Source organism: Oryza sativa, chromosome 11 (assembly GCF_034140825.1).
Source record: "Oryza sativa Japonica Group chromosome 11, ASM3414082v1".
Classification (NCBI taxonomy): domain Eukaryota; kingdom Viridiplantae; phylum Streptophyta; class Magnoliopsida; order Poales; family Poaceae; genus Oryza; species Oryza sativa.
Window position 1 is genome coordinate 19,107,893 of NC_089045.1, and position 21,529 is coordinate 19,129,421.

At 43.5% G+C, this 21,529-nt stretch overlaps 3 protein-coding genes across 3 annotated transcripts; 2 read left to right on the forward strand and 1 right to left on the reverse strand.

Annotated features, from left to right (window-relative positions):
• Positions 1-1,834: 1,834 nt before the first annotated feature.
• On the reverse strand, positions 1,835-5,109 carry LOC136354126 (uncharacterized; the record flags this gene model as incomplete). Its single annotated transcript, XM_066305805.1, has 4 exons — positions 4,077-5,109; positions 3,437-3,975; positions 2,523-3,295; positions 1,835-2,414 (listed from the first exon to the last, which is right to left on the reverse strand). Coding segments are annotated over exons 1-4 (2,925 nt in total), but the record flags the coding sequence as incomplete, so codon positions are not given.
• A 9,303-nt stretch (positions 5,110-14,412) lies between these two features.
• LOC9272549 (arabinogalactan O-methyltransferase 2) lies at positions 14,413-15,898 on the forward strand. The gene has a single exon (XM_066305332.1). It carries the CDS (start codon positions 14,698-14,700, stop codon positions 15,583-15,585), a length of 888 nt encoding a protein of 295 aa, XP_066161429.1. The 5' UTR covers positions 14,413-14,697; the 3' UTR covers positions 15,586-15,898.
• Positions 15,899-17,934: 2,036 nt separating this feature from the next.
• LOC4350536 (alpha-ketoglutarate-dependent dioxygenase alkB) lies at positions 17,935-21,258 on the forward strand. Its single transcript, XM_015760245.3, has 7 exons — positions 17,935-18,109; positions 18,208-18,377; positions 19,006-19,355; positions 20,202-20,340; positions 20,438-20,504; positions 20,586-20,707; positions 20,811-21,258. Exons 1-7 carry the CDS (start codon positions 17,994-17,996, stop codon positions 20,948-20,950), a joined length of 1,104 nt encoding a protein of 367 aa, XP_015615731.1. The 5' UTR covers positions 17,935-17,993; the 3' UTR covers positions 20,951-21,258.
• Positions 21,259-21,529: the final 271 nt, after the last annotated feature.

Here is a 21,529-nt window from a genome sequence, read left to right on the forward strand (position 1 = left end):
ATATATATATATATATATATATATATAGCATTTCACGTTAACGTTCGTCCTCGTTCGTTCGCTCGTTCACGTTCGTTCGCTCGTTCTCATTCACGTTCGTTCGCTTGTTCTCATTCACGTTCGTTCCCTCGTTCTCGCTTGTCTTCGTTCGATCGTTCTCGTTCGTTCGATCGTTCTCGTTCTCGTTCACGTTCTCGCGGCAACGTACGTTGACGTGTTCGTTCTCACTCTCGTTCGTTCGATCGTTCTCGTTCTCGTTCGTTAACGGCGGTGTGGCGGCATCGGGGCGGCGGTTGGCGCGGCGGCGTGGCGGCGGCGGCGGCGGCGTGGCGACGGCGGCGGCGGCGTGGCGTTGCGGGGCCGTGGCGGCGGCGGCGGCGTGGCGTGGCGGCGGCGGCGTGGCGTGGCGTGGCGGCGGCGGCGTGGCGTGGCGGCGGCGGCATTGCGCGCGCGGCGGCGAAGGCGGCGGCGGCGTGGCGACAGCGGCGTGGCGACGGCGGCGGCGGCGTGGCGTTGGCATGCGGCGGCGGCGTTGCGCGGCGGCGAAGGCGGCGGCGTGGCGCGTCGTCGTCGTGGCGCGACGTCTCGTGGCGGGCGGCGCGACGGAGAGAGATCGAGATCGGAGAGATCGAGATGCATGAAGGGAGATCTGGCGGCGGCGGCACTCACCCCAGAGATGCGGCGGCAGCGGAGGAGGCGGAGGCGGCGGCGAGGACGACGAGCTCGAGACGACGGCGAGATACGGCGGCGTCGGCGCGGGGATTTGCCCTAGGCAGTGGCGGCGAAGGAGAGAGGCCGAGAGAGATCGATCGGCCGAAAACGTCTAAGTGTTGGTGAAGAAGACGAGGGCGCACCGGGAATATATATACCCCCGGATCTTTACTCCCGATTGTTGAGAACAACCGGGACTAAAGATATCTTTAGTCCCGGTTGTTGAGAACAACCGGGAGTAAAGAAAAGATCTTTACTCCCGGTTGTTGAGAACAACCGGGACTAAATCTATAGTCCCGGTTGTTGAGAACAACCGGGAGTAAAGAAAAGATATTTACTCCCGGTTGTTCTCAACAACCGGGACTAAAGATATCTTTAGTCCCGGTTGTTCTCAACAACCGGGACTAAATATCTTTTCCCGCTATTTCGAAATTCTTTTTAAACCCGGTTAGGGTTAAGAACCGGGACTAAAGATTATAGCACTGCATATGATTTTCGCTTACATATGTGTTTATAAAATAGAAGTTAATGCATTAACATTATTTAAAGTACAAAGATTAATGACAATTACTTCGAAAAATTATTTTTGTCTGTAATAAATTAAGTGGATAAATCGTAATAAGCAAATATAATTAATAAAAATTCCAATAATCATATATACTTAGCATATATATGAATGATATTATTATATTGGTAAAAACTCTAATTAAGATATGTATGTACATACTGCATGATTTAAAATTAATAAAAATTGTAATCATCATATGTACTTAGCGTAGGAATTATATTAAATTAAATGCTAAAAACTCTAATTAACATATGTAAATGCCACATGCATGATTTAAACCTTTTAAAAATTCGAATAGTCATATATAAGTAGCATATGAAAGATAGTAAATTAAATTGTGAAAAACTCTAATATATGAATGATAGTTTTAAAAATATATTAAATTTAATACTTTTAAAAATTCTCCAGTCAATTATAATTAGCATATGAATGATAGTAAATTAAATGTTAAAAACTCTAATTAACATATGAAATTGCCACTTGCGTGATTTATATGGATAATCAATACATCCAAAATAGTTTACATCGTGTACACAATAATTACGGCACGTACTTTCTCCTCACTATTGTTCCCTCCTTGTGATCGCTGCGTGAGTAAGGGGTGTCTTCATTTGATAGGAGGATGCTAGGGTCAATCGTCACCGTGAAAGGGGGTTGCCCATCCAACTGATCGTAATCCTCGTCAGTCTTGTCCTCAACTCCGACGATTTTTCTTTTGCCTGGGAGAACCACTTGACGCTTAGGCTCATCAGGCCCCCTGCCCTTCTTTCCTTTGTTAGACATGTCCTTCACGAAAAAGACTTGCGTTACATCATTGGCAAGGACAAAAGATTCGTCCGAGTATCCAACCTTGTTAAGGTCAACAGTTGTCATCCCACTGTCATCAATCATTACGCCTCCACCAGTCAACCTAACCCATTGGCACCGGAACAGAGGAACCTTGATAGGACCATAGTCAAGTTCCCATATGTCCTCGATGGCACCGTAATACGTGGCAGTTGTTCCATCGTGTCCCATGGCATCGACACGAACAGCGCTGTTTTGGTTCGTGCTCTTCATGTCTTGGGCTCTCGTGTAGAATGTGTACCCATTGATCTCATATCCCTGGAATGTCGCGATCGACCCAGACGGTCCCCTCGCCAGGAAGGCAAGTTGTTGGTTGATCGACTCGTTACCCATGAGATGTTGTCGTAGCCACGCGGGGAAAGTATCAATGTGATGCCGTGTAATCCATGCATCGGACTTACCGATGTTCCTGGCGCGAACTAGAGCCAAGTGCTCCTCGATGTAAGGAGCTACCAATGAAGAGTGTTGCAGAACAGTGAAATGGGCTTTACGGAATAAATTGTTGTCTACCGTCGTTATTGCTTTCCTTCCGAGAGTTCCCTTTCCCCGTAGTCTCCCTTCATGGCGTGATTCAGGTACCCCGATTGGGCGAAGGTCTTCGATAAATTCTACGCAAAATTCGATGACCTCCTCTGTTCCATAACCCTTGGCGATGCTTGCCTCTGGACGAGCACGGTTACGAACATACTTCTTCAGAACGCCCATGTACCTCTCGAAAGGAAACATGTTGTGTAGGTACATAGGCCCGAGAATACGGATCTCTTTCACAAGGTGACAAAGCAGATGCGTCATTATATTGAAAAATGAAGGTGGAAATATCAACTCAAAACTGACGAGACATTGCACCACTTCATTCTGAAGGGCTTCTAATCTATCCGGATCGATGACCTTCTGCGAAATTGCGTTCATGAATGCACATATCTTTGTTATTGTTGCCCGGACATTGTCTGGAAGGATACCCCTTATTACAACTGGTAGCAGTTGTGTCATCAACACGTGACAGTCATGAGACTTTAGGTTTGTGAACTTCTTCTCCTTCGTGCTTATTATTCGCTTGATATTCGTGGAGTATCCAGACGGTACCTTTATGCTTTCCAAGCATTCAAACATACTTTCCTTCTCTGCCTTGCTAAGAGTGTAGCTGACTGGACTCAAGTAATGGCTTCCTTTCTCCTTTGGTTCCGGGTGAAGGTCGCCACGTTGTTCCATATGCTTCAGATCATTACGTGCTTCCAGTGTATCTTTCGACTTTCCGTATACACCTAGGAAGCCAAGAAGGATTACGCAAAGGTTCTTAGTGAGGTGCATCACGTCGATTGCGTGGCGTACGTCCAAGAATTCCCAATATGGTAACTCCCAAAATATAGAGTTCTTTTTCCACATCGCCGCGTGACCATCTTCGCTCTCTATATGCTGGCTTCCAGGCCCCTTTCCGAACACTACTTTAAGATCTTTAACCATAGCAAACACTGTTTTCCCGCTGCGATGTTTAGGCTTCGTACGGTGGTCGGCCTTATGTTCGAAGTGCTTGCCTTTCTTCCGTACCGGGTGGTTTGCTGCAAGGAATCGACGATGACCCATGTATACAACCTTCCTACAGTGCTTAAGATACGTACTTTCTGTTTCATCCATACAGTGAGTGCAAGCCTTGTACCCCTTGTTGGACTGTCCGGATAGGTTGCTAAGTGCAGGCCAATCGTTGATGGTTACGAACAGCAGCGCTCGTAGGTTAAACTCCTCCTGTTTGTCCTCGTCCCACACGGGGACACCTTCCTTCTTCCACAACTGTTTAAGATCTTCGACCAGTGGTCTTAGGTACACGTCGATGTCGTTACCAGGTTGCTTGGGGCCTTGAATAATAATCGGCATCATTATGTACTTCCTCTTCATGCATAGCCAGGGGGGAGGTTGTAGATACACATCGTAACGGGCCAAGTGCTATGGCCGCTGCTCATCTCTCCAAAAGGATTCATGCCATCCGTACTCAAACCAAACCGTATGTTTCGTGCGTCCTTTTCAAATTCTTTAAATTTTCTGTCGATGTTTCGCCACTGCGAACCATCGGCGGGGTGTCTCAGCATCCCGTCCTGTTGACGCTCTTCAGCGTGCCATCGCAACATTCTAGCATTCCCCTTGTTCCTGAACAAACGCCTTAGCCGTGGTATTATAGGGAAATACCACATCACCTTAGCAGGAATTCTCTTCTTTGTTAGCTGCCCGTCAACTTCTCCTGGATCGTCCCGTCTAATCTTGTATCGTAGTGCTTTGCAAACAGGGCATGCTTCTAGGTTCTCATACTCCTCACCGCGATATAGGATACAATCGTTCGGACATGCATGAATCTTATGAACTTCCAGTCCTAACGGGCAGACTATCTTCTTAGCCTCGTACGTTGTCTCGGGCAATTTGTTTCCCCCTGGAAGAATGTTCTTGACGAGTTTCAATAAATCGCCAAATGCCTTGTCACTAACCCCATTTTTTGCCTTCCATTGCAACAACTCCAGAGTGGTATCCAACTTTTTGTGCCCCTGCTCGCAACCTGGGTACAACGAAGTTCTGTGGTCCTCCAACATCTTGTCCAATTTATGGGCCTCCTTTTCACTTTCGCAGTCTTCCCTGGCGTCCTGCAACATCTGACCAAGATCATCCGCAACGTCGTTACCATCAGCAGCTATTTCCTCCTCGCCCGTTTGATTTCCTTCAAATCCAACATACTGAGCAAAGTCCGGAATATTGTCGTCTTCCACTTCATCTTCTTCCATTTCAACACCTTGCTCTCCGTGGGATGTCCAACAATTATAGCTTGGCATGAACCCCGACTCAAACAAGTGGAAATGAATAGTCCTGGATGCAGAATACTCCTTCTGATTCTTACACTTATTGCATGGACAACAAATAAAACCCCTTTGCCTACTAGCTTCGGCCACTCTCAAAAAATAGTGCACGCCGTCAATAAACTCTTTGGACCGCCGGTCAGCGTACATCCATTGCCGATCCATCTACATGAGTCAAAAAAACCGTACACAAATAATTATTCTTACAATAATGACAGTCATACAATAATTATAAGATATCTTTATTCATACAAAAATCATAAAATATTACACCAAATAATTCTTAAAAGCTATTTGTAAAGTTATAAACTAATTTTAATGTGTTTTACTTCTTTTAATTTTCATTTTAGTTTGTTTTCTATTATTTAAGATTAACTTTCACTAGAGTTTTCCTTCTCAACTATTTTATAAAACCTTGTTTAGCAAATGAACTAAATTTCTATATATTCTTTCTTCCCCCACACACATTTTCTCTCTCATCAACTTACAACTAAATTTTGGAGACAAAAAAAGTGTGCAAAACATAGGTGCAAATGTAGTATGACAAAAAAAAACATTGGAGGATGAAGTTGTAAACCTTTTAGGCACCTCCGATTTGTATGTAATCACCAAAATAAATTCAATAGAAATTTTGGCATGACCTCCCCTCTTTTTTGAAGAAATTTTGAAGCTTGCTCGGGCAGCTGGAGGAGGAAGAAGACATATATGTAGGGGTGTGACTTTAGTCCCGGTTGGTAGCACCAACCGGGGCTAAAGATCACCGGGATCTTTAGTCCCGGTTGGTATTACCAACCGGGACTAAAGTTAAGATCTTTAGTCCCGGTTGGTGTTAGATCCCGGGGGGGCCTGACAGGCCCTGACAGCATTCGAACCGGGACTAAAGATGATTTTTAGTCCCGGTTGGTAACACAAACCGGGACTAAAGATCAAATATGCCCGTTACCCTTTTGAACCGGGACTAAAGATCATCTTTAGCCCCGGTTTTTATTGCATCCGGGACTATTGTGGAAATCGGCCGACCGACGAAAGATGGTTTCTCCACCAGTGTTTATAGGTTGTATGCATGTATATTGTTTTCTTGGTTTTGATACATGAGGGGATGAGTTAATTTTTCCTTGATCTTGATGACAAAAGAGATACGAGGACTTAGACTTTTGGATAGACAGAGTATTATCAACTATGGCTTCTTGAGTCCTTGTAAATTTCCAACGCATCGATGTATATATTATCTCTCATTATTATTGGGGTGAGTTAATTAACTAGCTAGGAGACCAGCTGTTTGAATCAATTTTCTCTGTCTGCGACGTACATGTTAAAACAACAAAAAATTAACCTAACAGCATTATTCAGTCTTCTAGCTGAAATTATTATAGTTTCAAAAGAATAATTGGACAAGGCATGCGTGCTGTAAGTATAATGTCAACACATGACTGATTCAAATTCTTTGTTTTCTCAAGGTGGCTTGAAATTCAAGCTTGTTGGTCCATGTGAGATTAGAACTGGTATCTAACTTCATTGTCACCAAAAAAGTTCACTTTTGTCTTTTGTGCAAAAATTCAAACCCTAGCTAGAGAGAAAAGAAAAAGAAACTAATAACGAAGTTGAAACTGTTGGCTACCAAACATTGTCAATATTTTGATATATGGTTCACTGCCGAATTAACACTACTGGAATGGAAACTTAATACAAACGATTTTGATTCCTTGTCACATTTCACAATATATATAACTCAATAATAAGTAATTATAATATTGGGTCGTATCGGTTTTAGCCAATAGCTTATTATAAACCGTAACGGTTTATTAGCGACAAAAATAAAAGTAAAACTTTTATATATGTGTTTGTCCTTAGCAACTTAGAGACCAATGTTAAAAAAAAACTACAAAATATCTCCAAATCAGTTCTACAATTAAGTTTTAAAATTCAAATTTTAGCATTAGCTTATTCTTGTTAGGGCAACCGATGAAGCTGATTATTTTTATGTAAGAAGTGAAACCATCTATAAATTCGTGGATTCTTCATTGCTATGAACCATTGACTTATTTTCAGTAGAAAATGGATTTATTGTTCTTAAATGCTCATATTACTACTACACAACAGGGCATCACTGCCGGTTAATTGGTAAACTCTTATAGCGCCGATTTTTTTTTGAACCACACAACCAAAGTGGTGATACGAATGACTGACGGTTCGATCGTAACTCCTATATATAGTAACTACACAAAATATGAATATGGATTTTCTAAGAACATGTTTAGCTTAAATATTCTCCTTTTCCGATCAACCAATTCAAGTAGAATTAGTCCCACGCTTTCATGTTTGATTCCTAAAGAAATTTGTGCATCTCTCATTGTTGATGTAACCTAGATAGAGTGTTAGTTGAGGCAATGACGCACAAGAACATTTTAGTTGACCAAATGTGAAAGGAATAGGCTATATAGAGTTGTTGAAAAGGCCGAGCTTAAAAGTTAGCTTAAAACTGCCATAAGCATTGTAAGATAATTAACAGTGACAGGCACTTCTTCACAGCTGTTCAACTTAATATATTTTATCAAGGGCAATACTGACTCCCATCATTTTGTATGAAATTAAGGAAGATGGGAGGAAATGGGGTTTGATAGAGACCTTTTCGATCACCATAATATATTATGCTGTCGTCGCATTCAACACTACAAAGTTTTTGTGTGTACTTAATTTCTCATCTATAATTAAGTACTTCCTACACTTTTTGTAGTTAGTTTTGTACTCCTTGCGTATTTTAATGTATGACTATTTTAATGTATGATGCCGTTGACTTTTTAACAAACGTTTGACCTTTCGTCTTATTCAAAAAATTTATGCAATTATCATTTATTTTATTGTGACGATTTATCATCAAATGTTCTTTAAGCATGACATAAGTATTTTTGTATTTGCATAAAAAATTTGAATAAAACGAATGGTCAAACGTTGGTTAAAAAGTCAACGGCGTGATACATTAAAATACGGAGGGACAAGTTTTATTACCATATTTTACACGGTCAAAATGGAATTGTGAGATCGTGTGTGTGTGTGTGCATTGGACTACTTCCTACTATGTATGAAGTGTTATATATTAGGCTACTGTTTTATTTTGCTATGATTATAATTCCCATATGAATTCCTTGCATTACAGTGCGCCTAATTAGGAGATGACTTGCATTATGACACGTAAAGAATGAGTGTATACGTCCCCTTAAGGGATCAAATGACTCCGAGCCTTGTTAGAGCATGCACGGTAACAACAAGAACAAAATTAAAATGACCCATAATATTTCTCCACAATATTATATATGATCAATCTAGCTAGCTATAGTATGTAGTATTTGGCAACAACCAACATTGGCAATAATTTCTTACGGGCCAAAACAATATTTGTTCTCCTACACTGGGAATATCATTTTGCTGCGCAATTAATTGTCATACTACATGGTTAATATTATGTTACTTCATATGTCCCAAAATATAATGATAATAAATTTTGGTTGAGTGAGACATATCCTAATACTATAAATCTGGACAGACTGTCTATCCAAATTCGTTATATTGGATATGTGTCCCATTCAACCTGCTTACACTAGTTGGTCTCATGATGTAGCTGTGCCATGGCAGCTAGTTGGTCATGATGTCCACAATATTGGACGCAGCTGGAGACATCGCCATCAGAGCAAGTATAATACTATGCTATAAGCCGGGTAAATGCTGAGGTGGGTGAGAGAAGAGATGAGAGATAGGAGAAGCGGGCTGTAAACTTACAGCCGGCTTGGACACAAGAACCAAGAAATTATGTGAGAAAGACAAGTGGGCCCTGTATTAATTGTAAAGAGCTAACTATTATATGTTGAAAGAAGGCTACAAAGAACCTTATAGTCAACAGATCGGCTGTATTATTATCCTTGCTCTCAGAGCTGAAGTGTATATGTGACTGATAGTCCAAGGACATCGCCTTCAACCTAGCTATGCTTCGCCGAAGCCTCCTCCACCATGGCGATCATTACCATGCATGGCAAATGCAAGTTAAATTTCGCTCCTAGCTATAAGTTATTCCTTCATTTTGTTTTGTTTCAAAACTACCATTCTTAGTTTTTCAGGTCGTTTTCTCCTCTACTTTTCTTAGTTTATCTTGTTTGAAGCTTTACTGATGAATTTTAAGTTTTGTAATGGTTTCAGTCGATCTGGCCACACGTATGAAGATCTAGCTAGTTTCTTTTGTCACCTTGCTTGTTTGGTCCCCAGGTATTTGAGAGGGACATATTTTGTGAGCCAGTTGTGACAAATAACTATATGTCTTCCTAATAAGAAATGTTAGATTTATGTGTATATTTAAATCGTAAAAATGTGGTAAACTAATGATGATTCTAGTATCCCAAAGGAAAAAAATTACGTCAAAATAAAATGAACCTAATTATGTATGGAGAAACAAAAATATCTCTCATTTCAGATGCAAATAGTTTTAAGATTATTAGAAAATACCATTAGCATGGACACGTTCTAAATTTTGGTCATATTTGCATGGCTCCTAATCGTGTTCTGAATTGAAATACATATTATGATCGAACATATCTTATGCAAATAAACTTCAGATGCACACACTAACTAATAAATGTCAAACAGAAAAATCTAGAAAAAAATTGTATATATATTTCTAATAGTATTACACCTATGTATAAAGTCTTATCTTCAAAATCATCTTCAAAATCATATTTTGAAGAGAGAAAAAAGACAAAAAATTTGACATACTTATATCCTTAAAATTGTCAAAAAAGTTTTAAGTCTAAAATATATTGAAATTAAAATTGAGACTTAATATGTGTAATACTACTCACGTAAAAAAATATGTATAATACTATTGAAAATACACCGACAATGTTTTTATAAAATTTTCAATATCATTTGTTAGTTCGCGTGTATGTTATGTGTATCCCAAAGTTATATGTATAGAATATGTTTTCCTTAATATGTTGCACACATTTATAGGATATAACCAACATCAACCTTGCAGATTTGAATAATCTAGGCATCTAGCTTGATTTTCATTCATTATATAAATTATCTTAGGTCAGAGAATGAATAAGAGGACCAAGACCCTGACATGCCGGGCAATTTTGCGGCGGAGATCGAGCACTGGTGTCGCTGCAATGCCTCATCTGGTAGCCGGGTCGCCTGGAGGAGGGAGAGTGGGTAGAGGTGATGCTGCTGACATGTGCATCTCACTATGATCTTTTTACCTTGTAATACCACACATATGGCCACGTAGAAGCCACGTTAGCACGGGTTGATCTGGTCAATATGTTGCATAGGACAAAACCAATGTCCAAAATAGATGGAGCTAAATTGATCCGGTATTAATAGGTGAAGATTGACGTATTTCTTTTCTGGTTTTACGGTCAAATATTAGACTCGGGTTATACTCTATGAGGGTATCAAAATGGACTTCTTGCAAAATAGGCATTTTTTGGTAGGCACCAAGCCATAGTATATTGCCCGAAACCTCAGGTTCGCCCGGAGTTCCAGACGAATACCATAGTTCCCTGTCCCAAACGAAGTCCTTTGGTTCTTCTACCTCGAGAAGGCTAGTTGGCGAACAGTCGCACGCGCCTCTCCCCACGCGACTGGACACGTGTCGCGCGCGGAGAGGGGTGGCGGACGTGCCACGCGGAGGAGAAGGGAGAGAGAGTTTTTCCGTTTTTTTTTGTTTTTTCCGCTTTTTCCGTTTCTGTTCGGTTGGTTTTTCCTTTTTTTTCTTCCGGTTTCTGTTATGTTTTTCCCAGTTTTTTTAAGGTGTATGGATACAAAATTTGTATTTGTATGTATATTAAGTTTGTATTTGTATATATACAAAGTTTGTATACACGTATGTAAAGTTTGTATACGCGTATGCAAAGTTTGTATATACGTATGCAAAGTTTGTATATGTTGTGTAGTTTTTAGTTTTATTATTTTTTAATACGTATGTATATAAAGTTTATATTTATCATATACAAAGTTTGTATATGTCCTGTATAAACTTTATATACATCGTATATAAACTTTGTATATATGTATATATTTTTTATGCATTAAAAATATTTATATATATACACATATACATACGTATATACATATAATGTATAGTAGTAGATTAGATATAGGCTAGAGGAGGGGGCGACTGACCGCGCGCGCACCCCCGCGCGGCTGATCGCGTATCAGCCACCCCCCCCCTCTACCTTGCCTCTTTTCATTTTTCTCGTCACTATAAAAATGTTGAGCAAAAGGTTTGCATTTCATGGCAAATTTGCAAGCTAAAGTACAGCCCAGTCCACTTGAAAGAGAAAAAAAAAAAGAAAAAGTACACCGAAGGTCCCTCAACTTGTCATCGGGATAAAAAACGTACTCGAACCACAAAACCAGATATGCAGGTCCCTTAACTATACAAAACCGGTCACCTGAGGTCCTTTAGTGGTTTTGACCCCGGTTTTGGTCTACGTGGCGGCTGAGTCAGCGTGGGACCCACGTGGGTCCCACATGTCAGTGTCCACGTCATCTCTCTTTCCTCTCTTCTCTTTCCCTTCCTCCCCTTTCTGCTCTCTCTCTCACAGGCCGGGCCGATGAGTAGGGATTAGACGGCCGAGCGGCGGCGCTGTGACGGCGGCCGGCGATGGCCGCGCACACCACGCCCACCTCGCCGCTGCCGCCACGAGGCCCGAGGCCCCCAGCACGTCGTCCCCCAACAACCGAGGCACGAGGTCCGCCGCCTGCATCACCCGCGACGACCTCGCTGAGGCCGCGCGCCTCGTCGACCGCTCACGTGGGGAGGCACCCGACGCTGCCGTGAAGACCAACGCCGGCGAAGTCCGTGAGTCGAAGCACCAGGCGCACACAGCCGCTCCAGTCGTCCGCGGTGTTGGGGCTTGACTTCGAGGACACCGACCTCACCCTCCGCCTCCCGGGCTCCCTCGCCGCCGCCGTCCCCGACCCCGACCGCAAGCGCTCCTCCTCCAAAGCCGACAACTCCTCCCCCCTCGCCGCCGCCGCCGAAGCCGAGAACGAGACGGCCGCGAGTTGGGCGTCTAGGGAGATGAGGAGGGAGCGGGAGAAGAAGAAGAGGGCAGCGCCCACCTCGAACGGCGCGGCGGTGGAGTGCAGCGAGGACGCGGACGGTCGCGAGGACGACGAGCTCAACGACGGCGAAGGGGAAGCCGTCGTCCCGCCCGCCGCCGTCATCCCGCACTCTGCTACCATCCCGTACTCCGCCGCCATCGTCCTCTGCGGCGCGCTGGCCACGGCGAGGCGCTGGCCTGCGCCGCCGCGCTCGCCGCAGCGTTCATCGGCTCCCGCTAGGCCAGAGCGTGGGCGTCCAGCGTGGCCATCCTCTGCGGTGCGCTAACCACGGCGAGGCGCTGGCCGGCGCTGCCGCGCTTTCCGCGGCGTTCATTGGCTCCGGCGAGGCCGGAGCGTCGGCGTCCGGCGTGGCCGTCCTCTGCTGCGCGCTGGCCACCGCGAGGAGCTGGCCGCCGCGCTCCCTCGCTTGCTGCGCTTGCTAGGGCGGGAGGGAAGGAGGACCGGGCGGAGCCCGTGTCGGCGCCGCCGCCGTGGTGGTGGTCGCAGTACTCCATGACGCGGGCGAGGGCAGCGCCCTGGACGACTTCGGGGAGGTTGACGACGACGTCGTCCTCACCGCCGCCGCCGTTGCCGCGGCCCTCCTCGAGCATCCTCCTAATCGTGCCCGATGCCGCGGTGATCACCTTCGATAAGGACGGAGCGGGAGCGGGAGAAGAAGAAGAGGGCGACGCCGCCGCCGCCGGCCGCAGGCCGCCGTCGCAGCGCCACCGCCCAGCCGTCTGCTCCCTAACCCGTCGGCCTGGCCTGCGAGAGAGAGAGCTGAGAGGGGAGGAAGGGAGAGAGAAGAGGGGAAATAAAGATGATGTGGACACCTGATATGTGGGGCCACGTGGGTCCCACACTAACTCAGCCGCCACGTAGATCAAAACCGGGGTCAAAATCACCGAGGGACGTTGGATGACCGGTTTTGTATAGTTGGGGGACCCCGGGTGTCTGGTATTGCGGTTCAAGGACGTTTCTGTATCTCGGTGGCAAGTTTAGGGACCTCCAGTATACTTTTTCCAAAAAAAAAAAAAGAAATGCAAGCCCAGAGGTACACAAGACCCAATTGACAAGGCCCACCAACATTCGGCCCGAATCATTTTCTCCAATTATAATATTGGGCCTGGATCTGACAGGAGATTTGTGGATGGGTGGCTGTCCTTAAATGATCTATGGGCCTTTGATTTGGAAGAAAAATATATGAATTTTGAAGAATTTGAATCGTATAGAAATTTTTTCTATAAATGCCTTTGAAACAAAGGATTTAATCATATCCTATATTTTAAAATTCCTATGGAAAGGACAATTATATAGAAATTTTGGAGGAAATTTAACAAGAGCTTCAACCTGCGGAAATTTTCTTTGAATTTATTTCTCTTATCTTATTCCTACGTTTTTCCTGCGATCCAATCAAGCAGTCATTTCTATGTTTTCCTATGTTTTATACTTGAATTTTTATCGGAATCATGTGTTTTTCCTATTCCGCCGTTTTTCAATTGTTGTGTTTCAAAGGTACCCTAAGAATTTGAATCTGACATTAACCTTTTCCAATGTATTACCTCCAAAAAAAGTTACACTATTATAAAAAAAATTACTCAAGTTTATTCACCTCAGTTAAAATGGAAAAGTAAGGAAAAAAATTGTAACATAAAGCGTATTTTATTGCTTGTTTCCTGACCCTAAATATGCTTGTTACCTTACCCAAAAAATTATCATGGAAAACTTATGAAGAAGCGCGACAAAATAACATACTGCGGATTTTATTCAAAATAATGAACACAAAAATGTCTTATATTCTCCTATTCTGAAGTCACTCGTACATTGCAAAGCACACTACTCCCATCGCACCGTACCACCAGCTCAACAGATCCATGTTATCACATCAAAGGGAAATAAATTATCACGAAAAATATCTCTTCAAATCAAAGCAAACAAAAAATAATACTAATTAAACAAACGAAAGAACTAAAAACAAAAAAAATGTCAATTTAATAAATCATTGTGAAGAAAAACTAATTTAAAAAATAGTAGTGGTGGTGACAGCCACCACTCCGAACTAACACGTGGGAAAAAAAAATGAGAAGAGACTTTGCTTTTTTTCCCCTAGCCCCATGAATCAGATACATAAAAAATTATGAGAATCAAATATTTTTATTATGAATTTTTTCATCGCTATATGTTAGACAATATGAATACTTAAAATTTATATGCCACGAACTATTTTTTAAAATAAATCGGTTGCAACGCACGGGTATTATGAGAGTTATTATTGTGAAGAAAATAGTTGAGCAAAGTGACTCCCCACCCCCATGAACTGTTCAACAACCTTAGCTTCTCCAACCTCTGGAAAATGGCACAAAGACATCAGCATACACAAAAACAAGTCAACACCAACCAAACCCTAATTGCTTAGAGGACAAAGTTAGCTAGGCAGCTAGCTAAGCTAGTCACACATCACCATCACACACACCAAGCCACACCAGCAACAGCAGCAAGCAACCCAATCCAAGAACCAGAGAAGGAGGAGGAGATCTGGGTGGCAATCTGGCGGATCAATGGGGAAGAAGACCAGATCAAGAAATCATCGGTAGAGTGTTCACAGGAAGAGGCCAGATCGGAGGAGGAGCATCCGGATCGATGCAGATGAGCAGCGGCGGCGTCGGCGTCGGCGGCGGCGGAGGGAGCAAGGTGATGTCGCCGAAGCAGGTGCTCACCGTCGTCCTCGTCGTGTTCTGCGCGCTCTCCTTCGTCAAGCTGCTGCTCCTCACCGGCTCCTCGTCGCCCGCCGCCGCCGCGCGCCGCGGCCGCGCCTCGGCGTGGGGGAACGGGACGGACGTGGGGGACGGCGGCCTCGCGCCCAAGGAGGCCGCACTGCTCCGGTCCGTGGTCGCCGCGCGCGCGCCGTGCCGGCTGCTCGTGTTCGGCCTCTCCCCGCAGCTCGCCGCGCTCGCCGCGGTCAACGCCGGGGAGGGCGCCGCCACCGCGTTCGTCACCGACAGCGCCGAGGACGCCGACAGCGCGCGCCGCTCGCTCCGCGGCGGCTCGGCGGCGTCGGCGGCGGCGGCGGCCAAGATCCACCAGGTGAGGTACCGCGACGCGGCTGGGGAGGCGTGGCCGCTGCTGCGGCGCGCGCGGGACAGCCCGGCGTGCCGGCGTCCGACGGGGGCGGTGCGCAGGTCCGGCTGCCACCTGGCGCTGATCACCACGCTGCCGCGGGAGGTGCTCGACGCGAGGTGGGACGTGCTCGTCGTGGACGGGCCGAGCGGCGCCGCCGCCGGGGAGCCCGGCCGGATGGGCGCCATCTACACGGCGGCGGCGCTGGCGCGCGCCTCGGCGGCGGGAGGCCGGGAGGCGGTGGACGTCGCCGTGCACGATGTGCACCGCACGGTGGAGCGGTGGTACGCCTGGGAGTACCTCTGCGAGGACAACCTCGCCGCCGCCAAGGGCCGCCTCTGGCACTTCCGCGTCGCCGGCGGCGGCCCGCCGGACGCGTTCTGCTCGACCGGCCCCGCCCAGATCTTGTAAGGATGGCCGGACCAATAACCAATGCTCCCCGGAGACATCGCCGGTTCTTGGCAATGCAGCACACAGATCCCCCTTCCATCGGCATCGCCGGAGACAGGAGCCGTTCTTGAAGACGGCGACGGCGACCGCGCAGTTGGTTTGTTCATAGCTAGTGTGAGCTGAGCTAATGTGAAGAATTGATCTTTCTACTCTTTAGGTACTGGATTGATGCAATTCCATAGCTCGAACTGAATTCCTTGATGGTTGATGCAATGCAAAGACAAGCAGAGAGTTTGTAAAGTGTATACTAGTAAACCGAATTGTTGTTGTTTCACTGCCTGTTTGTTTTCTTTTGTTTGTTTGGAACAATAATGAAGTGATAATCCCATTTTTTTTTAAAAAAAATATTGGGTTTGAGATTGATGCATCCAGAGGTTCAGCTCTTGCAGCTGTGATGAAATGCTATGTTCTAATTAATCATGTTTGTTCTTCATAAAGTGGTTTTCTGTGAGTTCTGTACTTCACATTAGAACAAGAAGCAAATTTGATGAAGAATTTGTGTGGGCTACAAGAACAGCACGTCAATGAACTGCAGGAGGAGCTGGATTTAAAACACAGCTTTGTAGGAAGCACATTTCAAATACCTATAATTGTCGTCAAATAAACAAGATCTGGTGAAAGAAACAGTTACAATTATCCTCAAACCACAAAATTTCGTACGAGGGATTTCATAGCTGCAGAGGAAGTACATCCTCGTCCTCTTTATTCTTGCTGTCCTCTTCAAGAATCCTTTGTCATTTTGCTTGATCATTTAATTCTCTCCACATATACTTTAATGTGAAAGTTTTCTCATTGTTTTCTGATTTATACACCGCATGGGCCTTCTTCATTATCATATCATCAGAGTATCCACTGCTCCAGGTGCTTCTAGCTCAAGAATAAGCTCGACAAAATTTTATAATATCCTTCTTAACACCACCCCAATGTGTCTTGTATTGCATGACTCTCTTTTTACGGTTATTGCTAGATGTGTTGTTATTGAACCAAGAGCTGAGGAGTTGTAAATTTTCTTCTCCAGTCTAATTGACATGTGTTCCTCAACTCATTGCCTCTTGGCTATTATCACTTGATTCTTCGATGTTAACTAGATTGTTCTCTTTTTGTCTTGCAGGGCGCTAAGAGGTTGATTCTAATCAATGAGAAGAGACAGACCCGACAACTTGATTTGGTGAGTGCACCCAACTTTCTTGAGGACAAAAATCTTGAAAACTTATCGGCGCAGATTATAATCAACTTACTTGCTACTGAAAACCTTGAAAGTTAGGAGAACTACCATATAGGTGATAGTTGGCTGGAGGACCAAAAGGGTGGAAGGTTTGAAAATTAGGTGGTAAGGATTGGGTAAATTGTGAGGATTATGGAAACTGTGATTAGGAGAAAGTGGAGGGAAATTGGGTAGGAGTGGAGTTTTGGCTACAATATTGGCTTGGGAAGCCTTAGTTCAACAAGTTCACGAAACCTCTCTAATGGATCCATCTCAGCTAGCGAAGTTTTACAAAATGTGTATATGTTGATTCAACATGTTCATAAAATCCTGAGTCATCTATGTTTTTTAGAGGATAAAGATGCAACATACAAAAGGCAAGAGAGGCAGGGCATGCAATGGTTGGGAGGAGCAACGGGCACCTGCTTTTTAAATTTTGCTATCAGAAAATACCGTGTACATGCATATTTTATTTCCTTATACTTGTGGCAGTAGTGTTGCGATTCGGGTGTAGTTATATATCACTTTCACAGTGCTTAATACTCTGTTTTATATTATAAGTCATTTGACTCTTTTAGTAAGTTTATAGAAAAATATACTAATACGTTAAATATAAAATAAATACATTATCAAAATATATTCAATGCTAAATTTACTAAAACTAATCTGGTGTTGTAAATGCTATTAGTTTTTTCAATAATTTAGTCACATCTAAAGAACTTTGACTAAGAGCTAAACAACTTATAATATGAGACATAGATTACCCGATAGTAGGAGTTTATTACTCCCTCCGTTCCAAAATATAAGGCACAACCACTCTTAACCCAAAGACCAATAAATAATTATTATCATATTCTAATTTAAATCATCTTAATAAATATAATTAGAGATCTTGAGGGTAGAAGATTAAAAAAGTAATAATTTAATAGAGAAGATGTTCTAATTAATTGTATGCATACATCATGTTTTATATTATGTAACTTAAAAAATAGTTGTGGCTTGTATTATGTAACGGTATGTAACGGAGGGAGTACCTGGTTTCGTGAAAAATAATGGTGGCAGGAAATTCCCAGGTCAAAACCCTGACCACGCTTGTTGGGCCCACCGGTCAGCCACTAGGCCACCGCCCACAGACAGACCCGTCAGAAAACCTCTCCCTCCGGCGATGTACGGCGACACCGAGCCGGCCGCCGCCGCCGCCGCGGAGCGCACGGCGTTCCGGCGAGCCGAGAAGCAGTACAAGCTCTACAAGCCGCTGAAGCCCAAGGGCGGGAGGGCAAGGTCTCGATCCCTCTCCCTCTCCTTCCCCCTCTCTCCCCCTGTCCACACGCATCCATCCATCCATCTATCTAGCCGCCCTGACCTCTGCAGCGCTGCAGGAGCAAGCCAGGAGGCGGCGGCGGCGGCGGAGGATTGGAGGACCTGTCCGCGGTGGTCGACTTCCACGCGCTGCTCGCTGCCGCCGGCGGCGGCGGGGGGGAGCTGCCCGCCGGGATCGGGAGGCGCGACGTCGCCGGGTTCGACCTCTTCTGCTTCTTGGACCGACCTGGTAAAATCTGGGAGCTCCACCATTCGCTTCACAGTTCGATTTCTCGATTGTTCATGGCGGCTAGTTTGGGAGCTTCGGATTTTTGATCACCCTATCATACTCCATAGATGCTTTCTTGGCATACTACTTGCTTATTATTTTTATATATACTCTTTTAGCACCTAATGTATTTTGATTCAAGTATTGTTTTGGGTATACTACTACTTTGCTTGTTATACTCGCAACATTGCTTGATTTGTATGTGATCACAACAGTGTGTTACTTTTGTCATGATTGCTCTGGTAGCAGCAAGATACCAAATCCTTGGTGTGATTCATTCCTGGATGCCATCTTACTACCTATGTAACATATGCTAGACTTGTATTGTTATTATACCTTTGATGGAGGCATAGAGCTCACTCTGAAATTTAAGATAAGTTTGGTCATTTAGAATAAATCCAGAAAGAAAGATGGTGCGCAAGCTGCAACAAATATTATGTAGTCTATTTGATTATAATTCAACTAATACATTGCTCAATTTAATATTGATTCTTCACATCGTACATTGCACTTCCTATTGGTCATATTTCTAAAAAAAATCATAATGTTTGTGACACTTAATGATATCCTTCTTGTGTTAATTTTGTAGGATTCTATTTCATACCTGGTGCTCTATCTATTGAGGAACAATGCTATTGGATCAGGGAAAGCTTGAAAACCTTCCCACAGCCTCCTAATAGAACTAACCTGACAGCTTTGTATGGTCCAATTTTTGACTTACTCACTGCTGCCAAAAGTGGAAAGATTTTAGTCGAAGTGGGAAATCCCAATGACCAAGAAAGATCCGAGCAGAACAGTGATGGAAGAAAATCCAATAGCTTCAAATTTCTTGAAGACACAGAGATACACAAGGGGGAGGTATGCAGGTCAACTGCAGCAACTACCCTTGTTCGGAAACTCCGATGGAGTACCCTTGGTCTGCAATTTGATTGGTCAAAAGTATGTCCCTTGAGCTTCGATGCCAGTTTTATACTAGATCTTTATGTTGTTTTCTCTTGTTTGATTGAACTATTCCAGCTTGTAGTGCTTTTGATATTGTCTAGTGATACTTAAGTAATAGATAGATTTTACCTTTCCATTAGGATTTCTGCAATTGTTCCAGTCATGCTGAATTCATTTCAATCTTGGTATTATTATGAATCTATATAATTCCATTGCAGTATATAACAAAATTATTCCCTACCCATTAATCGATATAATGCAAATTCTGATCTTATAACATAAGGATTAAGGCGGTGACGGAATAGATAAAGATATGAAAGGAATAGACTTGTATGATAAGGACGGAAAATACATTGTTTTGGTGACAGAATAGGAAATAAATAGCACATGTTAGGGTAAAGTCATTAAATTTACATCCTAACCTTTTATATTTATCAACAAACCTATTTAAACTATGCACCTTCTCTCTCTTTTTTTAATGGAGGTAGTAGAACTCTAAGACATGCTCACATACGTTATTTTTAAATAATTGATAAAAATCTGACCTCTATGCCCAAGTGGGATATACACAGCCAATTCTACGGACTTAAGGAATTTTATTTTAGTATGGCTGTTCTGCAAGCTATGTGCCTGAACATTACAACCCCTGAAAGTAATGTCAAAATAATCTCACAGTGCTTACATCATATAATTATATCATCTTGTTCAGCTTGAAATTTGAGGCATACTGGCAATCTTTTGACATTACGGAGATATGCAAAGGTTGTACAATTAGCTCTTCCTAATGACAACTTAACCAAGGATGCTAATGACTTCTTGTGTAAAATCCTTCTGTCACTACAGCGCAACTATGATGTATCACTTCCACATAACAAGATTCCAGACCTCCTATCTGCTCTTGCAAAAAAGATGGCCATTCCAGCCATGCCATCTGGAGAGGAATTCAAGCCAGAGGCCGCCATAGTGAACTATTATGGCCCAAGTATGTAATTTGCTCCTTCAACAGTGACTGTCCTTTTAGATTGATATAAATGATAGGAAATAATCTCAAAGTTTCATGTTCCTATCCCTGTCTATAGGTGACATGCTTGGTGGCCACGTTGATGACATGGAAGCAGATTGGAGTAAACCTATTGTAAGCATAAGGTAATAATTATGCTTCACTAACTTTTTCATGTTATGATGTCACTCGATCTTAACAAAGTGGCTTCCTTTTTATAAATTTAGTTTGGGGTGCAAGTGCATTTTTCTTCTTGGAGGCAAAACGAGAGATGAAGTTCCAACAGCAATGTTTCTGCGAAGTGGTGATATCGTATTGATGGCTGGGGAGGCACGGGAATGCTTCCATGGTAATGCATTTTACTGAACTAAAGTTGTTTTTAGTGGTAATGCTAATTCAAACACCATATTTATCATGTTCCTATTTTTATCTTTCCCGTCCTCTTATCGCAGGTGTTCCACGAATCTTCACAGGAAGTGATCAGGCAGAAATCTCTGCGCTGGTTCCGCAGCTATCTGCTGAAGATGACTCTTTTATCTTAAACTACATTCAAAATTCAAGGATAAATATCAACATCAGACAAGTCTACTGATCAGTCAATTCTTTTGTTACAGTTAAGAGAATGTGTTGTAAAATGCTGCCTTTCTGCTGCCTCCCCAGATCAACTCACATAGTGCGATAGTCTGATTGATTGCCTCTGGAGTTGGAGTAGACCGGTTGTGGAAAGATAGGAAAGTTTTGGATCCATTTTACAGTTTAATCCCTTATGTCCAAACTAACCATGAAAAAGATTCTTTGACCATCAAAAGGGTCTCTTAGGACAAGTTGTTTGTTTGATCACTGATTACCCTGGAGCAGGCTTTACTAATGGATTGGCCAATGTGACCTGTCTCAACTCCAGCTTGATGTTTCCCTCAGATTTTTCCTGCTAATGCAAGACATTTGCAAGTTAGTTATCGAGTTATTGCGTGATAGCTCAGAAGTTACCCACTGGACAGTTTTACACCTGCATTGCACTTCCAAAATAACGAGTTTATGCTGTTTCTAGGTTCGTTGTGTGTCGATTTGATGCTTCTTGCAACGATGTTAAACCATAAAAAGAAACAAAAATTAAAAGAGATTCGAGGGGAAAAAATGCATGTTGTTGCTGGTCACACTTTGGGCCTACCTG

Bases quoted from the DNA above. Each gene is read 5' to 3' on its own strand.
- LOC9272549 (XM_066305332.1), top strand. From the start codon at position 14,698: ATGCAGATGAGCAGCGGCGGCGTCGGCGTCGGCGGCGGCGGAGGGAGC.
- LOC4350536 (XM_015760245.3), top strand. From the start codon at position 17,994: ATGTACGGCGACACCGAGCCGGCCGCCGCCGCCGCCGCGGAGCGCACG. The intron at 18,378-19,005 runs GTAAAATCTGGG...TTAATTTTGTAG, and splicing joins CTGCTTCTTGGACCGACCTG to GATTCTATTTCATACCTGGT. The intron at 19,356-20,201 runs GTATGTCCCTTG...CTGTCACTACAG, and splicing joins TGCAATTTGATTGGTCAAAA to CGCAACTATGATGTATCACT.